Raw genomic sequence first — 7,830 nt, 5'->3', positions numbered from 1 at the left:
AATGGTTCCATACTGCGAGAGAGCATATCTGGACTGCCAAGTCTTACGGCAAACTAAGGGTAGCTTAATGGAAAGCGTGGACTAAAACAGCACACATGTGTTATTCTTACTCCACCTATAAATTTTGTCATCATGATGTATGAAATCCCATAAATTTTACATCAAGCAATACACCTTTTAGAACCATTCAGTCCTCACATTTATTGTTATAATGGGGAAAATTTGTATTTTTCATAACCATCTAATTAATTATGTAACAATGTTAGCATGTTCCCTTCATTTAATCCATGATCAATGTATGTTTTTCTTACGGTTACATGCTATTTATCATGTAATTCACCGTAATGGTTTTTAAATATGATCTACTGAGAATTTGTATATACAAATAGAACAATGAATTGTAATGTAGAGACTGTACAATTGCTTCATTTTATTTTGTCATTCATACACAGACGAGACAGTCTAAACTCAACAAAGATAGTAATGTAGCATTTGAATGTTTTGTTGTTTTTGTTGTTGTTTTGTATTATTTACATCTTACTCATGTGCAAATCTCAGACAAAGAGTTTGTCAAAGCAAGCTGAGCAGTATGGTTTCCCTTTCTGCTCCTTGAAGATGCCCTGGCTGAGCTGCCGCAGACAAAAGGCACACACAAAGTGCTCGGGGTGAAACTTGCGATCCATCGCAGAGATGCAGCGGCCGATGATGGGCTTTCCACAGCCACCGCACACAGTGCCTTGCCTGGAGTGAAAGTGAAGCGAGCAGAGGGGACGACCATTGAGCTCCATGAAAATTCCATCAGTGAAGGGCTTCAGGCAGTCCTGCGTAGAGGAAGAGGGGCAGTAGGGAGGATAGAACGTTATGTAAAATTAGGCATGGTGTTATGGAGGAAGAAGTTTAAACTTCCAACAGTTAAACTTTCTTGATTTTTCTATAACAGTTTCAATTAGACACAGTGATGCCAAACCCAACCCACACGTCATACCCAACACTGCTTAACATACAGCAGAGTGATAACTTTTAGAGAGAAAGTAAAAGACTTTAAATCCATCATTCATTTTAAATGTCTACGATGTGAAGGGAAACCAAGCGCCTGGAAAATGGTTGACTGTTACAGCCAGATAATGAAGTGACGGCGCCACAAAATCACATGGCATGGACCTTTAATATGAAAACTAAAGGAGTGTTACAACTGTGTTTCTTTTAACAATCTGTTAATAACCGCTAAAGCATAATTGGAACCTACATGTACAGCACTGAATTTGATTATGGTCGTTTCTCTTGGCCGACACTTTGACTTGTCATACCGTAGCAGTAAAAGCACAGGTGTAACTCTTAACATCACCAGTGGCACTGTTCCATTTATTATGCACCAGCATGAGCAGCTCCAAAGCCTTGGAACACCTGAGTTATCTGTGTCCATCAAAGGGCTGGTTTGCTCAGTGTTGGTGACAAAACAGACTAAAACAATAGATGTTGCGTCACAGTTTTAGCCTGATTTCATACAGATTACAGTCAAAATAAAGCAATTAATGACTAGCAAATGTGTGATGAGAATAACACTGTGACAGCCGTGTTAATGACTGCTCTTTCAGGGGAATTTCATCTGGGGCTTACAGGACGCAAATGACTCATGGTATGGAAACGTTTCTACTGTTGCTGTGAAACAGAAAAAGTGGCGGGGAAGTTCAAGGGTCCTAAATTGTATGACCTGTTTTATTTATTTTTATCAGTAGGCTGATTAAAAAGTCTCCACCTTTGAGTGTCCACGTCATCCTTTTTTATGGAGTGTCTGACCTTCAGCCTGCTGGAATTAGTTTTAGGTTATTAGGTAGCAGGTACAACTGACCTTATTGATAATGACTGGTTTGTATAAAATAAGTAGTTGTAGTTGGTGTTTGTGATTAATGATTAACTAAGATATGTTAATTATAATTTTAAGTGATAGGTATTAAGAAATAAAATGCCCTTTATATGTTTTATGGTCAGGTTTATGGACCTCATATTTCAGTACCTGCCAGAAAAACAATGAATACATTCTTAATATTACAGTTGCTCCTGCTTGTCTCTTACTACTGATGGCATTTTATGTTTTACACTTGCACATGTTAAGTAAAGCAGAGCTGCACATTGAACCATTTTTGACCAGATGCTACATACAGAAATAGATTTGAAGAGAATGTAAAAGATACCCACACTGAGGAATACACTTCCTTGATTTATCTGCATCATTTCTAACAGCAGAGTATTCATCAGGCATATGGTTTTCATCAGCGTTGAGGTCAAAATGTTGCAAATAAAGCTAACGTGCGGGTATCTTTTCTCATTTATTCTCAGGCTCGTATGCAAGCCAGAGCTGTGTGTGTGGTCTGAGGTAAGAGGCTCACTGCGCAGACGAAGCACTCTGGATGCCAGGTGCCATTGGCTGCAGTCAGGTAATTCTCCCGCACCGACTCCCCACAGCCTGAGCACTTTGGAGCAAAGAGGTAGTAGAAGTCCTTACAACAATATGGCTTCCCATCCTTCTCTAGGAAACCTAGGATAGGCATAAGATGCAGTGAGTTATTTGCTAAAGTTGTGGTTTCAATTGGAGAGAAATAATCCACAAATCTCTCACCTTCCGTTCCAAACAAGCCTCCGCAGTGTGCGCAGAAGAAGTGCTCTGGGTGCCAGGTCTGGTCCAGAGCTGTCACGATGTTCTAAAGCAGCCCAAAATATATCATAAATTTACTTCCTTTGAGGATTAGTAAGGTTTGTCTCATCTCACATGTTCAAATGTCAGGGAACACAAAAATGTGAATTGTGAAACACACAAAGTGGAACATAGAAGAAGCTGCATTAGTTTCTGATTAATGACTTTGGTCTGCAGCAGAATCCCAGTATGGTTTTGTGTTTTCTCTATTAGAATGACATGTGGGATATGTTGAGAAAAATTGATTACATACTACTGTATGTCATCATCCAATCTTCAAAAGATTATTGTGTAAATAAATTGATGTACTATATGACAGAACAAATTATAGCTTAAATCAAACAACAGCGCAGCTGAATTTGAGTGACATTTAGATACCAGAGAGTTCCAGATTGGTATTTTGGTCATTTTCTATGTGCATTTTCCACCAAAGTGAATTCATTAAAACATGAAATTTCATCCTTTAGTGGAGATCATATTAACACCTATTTTTATTTTAATCTTACTTTCTATGCAGAGGCAGGGTTATATATGAATACAGTTGTCCTCACCTGCATAATAGGCCCCTTGCAATAGGCACAGCGTGGTGAGAAGAGCTGATGGTAGTCTTTGTCACAGTACGGCCGTCCGTCTCTCTCAAAGAAGCCTGTGGTGCTCAGCTCCATCTTACACACCGTACACACAAAGTGTTCGGGGTGCCACACTTCACCCAGTGCTGTGATCATCTGGAGAAAGGAAATGTCAGTGAAAGAGGGAACAAGAGGTTTTGATCTCTTTCATCTTGTTTGAATTTCCACAATTTGGTACCAGTGTGACAAATTCTCTTCTTTGTGTCCTGTAGGTCCAGATTGTACCTTTCCTACAATGCATTTGTTGCAGGAAGCACAGTGGCCCTTGGCTGTGGTCCGTACACCGATCTTCTCCAAGTCAGTGCTCAACCCTCCCAGCAGGTCATCTATCATATCCGTTTTCTTTCTTTGCGTTGTGGCTTTTCCATCTGAAGCCGCTGGAGTGTTGCTGCTGCTGCTCGCCTGTTTTCCACCTTCTGTTTGCTTTTTTTGTGTAAGTGATGGTGGGTCAGTTGGAGGTTCTAGATCCTAAATTATGGTACAAAATGTAGGAATAACAGTTTTATGTACATATTTCCTCAAAATATATTAGCTGTCTATTATATTTATTTTATATTTAATCAGAGTATTTTTAATGTTTAAGAACAAAATGCTTATTGGTCCAAGAGCTTGAGTCTGATATAAGTACAATGCTGCCCTCTGTTGTTAACCATGTCATTTTACTAATGTTTGAAAATAGATAGACATAGTTTTTCAGGCTTCACACTTAAATAAATAAGCTCAAAGGGGCAACACAGATTACTTTCAATATTTATAAAATATGTATTTCCGCACTGGGGTAGTACTAACCCCTTCAGCTAGACCCATCAGGTCTTGCAAGATTGAGTCCAGCTCCTGAGTCGGTGAGTCAGGTTCCACAAAAGCTGGCACAGGAGTTGGAACATCACTAAATCCCAGAGAGGAAAAACACGAATGTTTTAAAATGCAAAACTGACATCCTGTAACATCATTAATAATTGAAATGGTTGCATTTCTGAACCATAGCAAAAATATAACTGGAAATTCTTAACCTTTTAGACCTTAAGAAAATAAAGCACATCTACATAAAGGCCAGAATATGCTGAAGAACAATGCTTTCATTTTCATTGTATTTGCTCTCCTCTTTTTGGGTGTGGTCTGAATGAAAGAAAAACCTTAGCATTAAAATGTTAAAAAGAAATACATAAATTAATTAAAATGTATTATTTAAATTATTAAGCTAATGATCTTCATGCAGCACCACTATGAATCGGGTTCAACTTTGAACTTCACCTGTACACATTTGAGGAGTTTGAGACTTTTCCATTTTTGGTAGTTCCAACACAAACTTCACTTGGCACCTGCGAACACAACCAACATATACTGAAGTTTCTGTACTTAAAGAAATTAAATTACATGTTAGGTTTTAAGTTGTTTTCTTTAGAATTCCAGGTTCATCTACAAATGAAATGGGGGATAAAGCAGAAACAGGATAAGCTCATGATGAATGAGTTTTGTCTTTTTACTTCTCTTTTTGTTGCATCATTGCTCTTTTTCTCAGGGACGCTGTCTGAACCCGCTGGATTCAGGGCCAGCTCCTCTAACAGCAAATCTGCGGCAGGAAACACACACAATAAATCTTTAAACCTCAGAAAAAATACTCATGCAACCAAATATTCATATTACATAACGTTTGTACGGCACACATTGCTCTTTCACACTTATTGTCCTTTGTGGGTGTTAACTGTTAGACTGTATGCATATAATTTATGTATAGTGAAATATTTTCTATGAAGTAAGTTACAGTGGATTTCAATACACAGATCAAGATGCTAGCAGACTAAGGTTGCTCATGCAACTTGCGTTCCTCAGGAAGTGAGGGCATACCACATTGCAGAAGTGAAACTTGTGATAATGTTGCAAGAATCTGGTGACATTTGTTACAACAAATACAACACTCCTTCACACAGGGCAAACCACACATCTAGGGAAATGGGAAGCTTTGTATGAGTAAGTATTTTACATAGAAGTAGCAGAAGTAGCAAAAAAGACAAAGGTTCATTTTAAAAAGTTAAAGACATGACTTTAACTTTCAATGTCAGTAAGTCAGTAAAGATCATCATCTTCAAACATCATCGCACCTCAGAAAAAATTTTTTTGACATTGTGAAATTAAAAGAATTTTTCTTTTTTGTCTTACCTTTTGACCATCACCCTTATTTCATTTCCAGTATGCGAATTAAACGACTTCGTTAAGACTTGTAAAATTCTACTGTATTCTAAATGTTACATTGTATTTGATTTGTAGTGAATCGCTACATGTAGAGCCCTAGAATCAGAGGTAAAACACAAGAACAGTGGAATAAAAATTCCTTCTAATGAGCTGGATCATTGAGTACATTACATATTGTACTTAGAGTCTGCTGTATAAATCAGTCTGAGAACACACAAGACTGTGGTAATACTCCATAAGCACTGGCTGTGCTTGATGTCATGGTGTCAATACACCAACTCCTGATTTTGCTAACAGTTTCGACCTCAGTTTAAATTGTACCATCGATTAGTTTGAGGACATTCATGAAGGTAAAACATGACAGAAAGTTCTTACCGAGCTCATCCATTTTGGTTCCTTCTGACAGCATAAAACTTGAATGTGAGTGGGTGGCTTTTTTTTCTTTTCTTTGTGTGTGTGTGTGTGTGTGTGTGTGTGTGTGTGTGTGTGTGTGTGTGTGTGTGTGTGTGTGTGTGTGTGTGTGTGCTGGTTAGTTGCTAAGGCAACTGAACTCATTTCTGATCTGATCAAAACCGTCGCTTCCTGTGAGGAAGGTGTGTTTTCGGTTGCTGCTGTGTGAAGAATTGTCAGTAGCTAGGAGGAGGTTTGACTATTTCCTGAAGATGAAAACAGTGAGAGTTTTAAAGCAGTGCAAGTGTGATACCAACAGAGTTGTGCTTTTGTTAAATATTTATTGCATATTTCTTCAAACAAAGTGTGTGTTATGTTGTAACACTACCTCCACTGCAAGTGGTAGAAAAAATCAGCTTCTCTTAATTACTGATTAACATGGCGCTGATAAAACTCAACATCCTCGTGTTACTAACACAGAGTCAGACTGACATTTTGGTTCACAGATACAGAAAATAGGACAGAAAAGATCATTTTGAAGCTGTGTCATGACAGTGTTTGCCCAGCAGAGTTTGCTCTGACTCCACTGTTCACAGTTCTCTCAGCAGTGCAAGTATCACATGTAGCAGGGGAGAGTCAAGTGAGGTCTTCACCTTAAGTTAACCTCACTTTAAACTTGTGAAACACATTGCTGGAAAGTTCCTAAATAAACTTTTTAATGTAACTTTGCACTCTGTATTTATACTCATAAAGAATATGTGTGATTTTTAAAATGCGCAAAAGAAGGAACTTTTTTTTTAAAAAAGAGATCTATTTTCTGTCGCCTACATTGTAGAGGGCGATTTTGCCTCTAAACAGAAGATGAGTATAGCCCAGGGTTAAAGCGGGATTCAGCACGTGGTGGAACCCTAAAATCAGTTATAGTGGCTCAGCGTGGGGAAAAGAATCGCAATTTCTATTCTGAGCTCTTGTAGATCTTCTTTTGTGTACAGGCTGTGATCAGATGATCTGGGCTGCTGCTGCTCTGAGGTTTACTGCACTTTGTGGATTAACACAACTGAATTTAACAAGATGTGAGCAGGTGTTTCATGAGTTGTCCTGTTCCATCCTCTACACTGACACAGTTTATGCTGTCGTTATACTAAACAGTATGAAGGTGGAATTCAGTGAATGAATCCAAGTATAATCAGCTTACCTTCAAATTCATCTTTGCAATACTTAATGTAACCTAACTCTGAAGACCACAGCCACTTTGCACCAATCTAACACAACGCTTTATTTAAATTCCATCACATTACTGCAAGCGAACCAGCTTATCCTGCACTAAACTCCATATTTTCATGCAACCTTTAAATAACACGGTTAGTCTGTGTCAGGTTTTTTTCCCAGCACATTTTACAACATGAAAAAAATAACATAATATGTACAAACCTGATATTCAAATTTCCAGTTTATCAAACACCACCGAGCAGAGGTTAAATATAACCTCTCTTCTTCCTCTCCTGCCCTGTCTTTATCGCTCTCCATCTCTGAGTAAAATTAACATCTTCACAGCAGCTCTACCTTTCTTTAGCTAGCAGACACACAGTGTGACAAACTGCACACACAAACAGTTTGTGTGTTTACTGACATTTCTTGAGGTGACAAAAACATTGCATTTGAAATTACCTGCTACTTAAAAAAATATCACTCCTTTTATGCTTCTCTTGGTCCTCTTCTGTAGTGCTAACTAGATGCTGAAGTACAGCAACTGCAACTTACGGACATGTGCACCCATTCCTGTGTTGTGCCGAAAAGTGGTTATCTGCCAAAAATTGATTTCCAATGTTTCGATGTGGTATTTTTTTATGTGTCATGTCTTTATAAGTAAATATTGGTCAATAGACTTTAGTGAACAGGATTTACAAAGGATCTACAAAGGGGTTATTT

At 38.2% G+C, this 7,830-nt stretch overlaps 1 protein-coding gene across 1 annotated transcript; it reads right to left on the bottom strand.

Annotated features, from left to right (window-relative positions):
* Positions 1–410: 410 nt before the first annotated feature.
* On the bottom strand, positions 411–5,951 carry lpxn (leupaxin). The gene is made up of 9 exons (XM_026160225.1): positions 5,887–5,951; positions 4,806–4,891; positions 4,573–4,640; positions 4,111–4,207; positions 3,547–3,789; positions 3,244–3,417; positions 2,618–2,699; positions 2,388–2,536; positions 411–821 (listed from the first exon to the last, which is right to left on the bottom strand). The coding sequence occupies exons 1-9, from the start codon at positions 5,918–5,920 to the stop codon at positions 555–557; spliced, it is 1,200 nt and encodes a 399-aa protein (XP_026016010.1). The 5' UTR covers positions 5,921–5,951; the 3' UTR covers positions 411–554.
* Positions 5,952–7,830: the final 1,879 nt, after the last annotated feature.

This window comes from Astatotilapia calliptera, chromosome 23, assembly GCF_900246225.1.
Source record: "Astatotilapia calliptera chromosome 23, fAstCal1.2, whole genome shotgun sequence".
Classification (NCBI taxonomy): Eukaryota; Metazoa; Chordata; class Actinopteri; order Cichliformes; family Cichlidae; genus Astatotilapia; species Astatotilapia calliptera.
Note: the sequence above shows the minus strand (reverse complement) of the source record. Positions and strands in the feature narration are given on the sequence as shown.

Excerpts from the sequence above, each read along its gene's own strand:
- lpxn (XM_026160225.1), bottom strand. The coding sequence starts at position 5,920 with ATGCTGTCAGAAGGAACCAAAATGGATGAGCTCG. Across the intron at positions 3,418-3,546 it reads ACAAATGCATTGTAGGAAAG|ATGATCACAGCACTGGGTGA; the intron begins GTACAATCTGGA and ends TCCTTTCTCCAG. Across the intron at positions 822-2,387 it reads CAGAGTGCTTCGTCTGCGCA|GACTGCCTGAAGCCCTTCAC; the intron begins GTGAGCCTCTTA and ends TCCTCTACGCAG.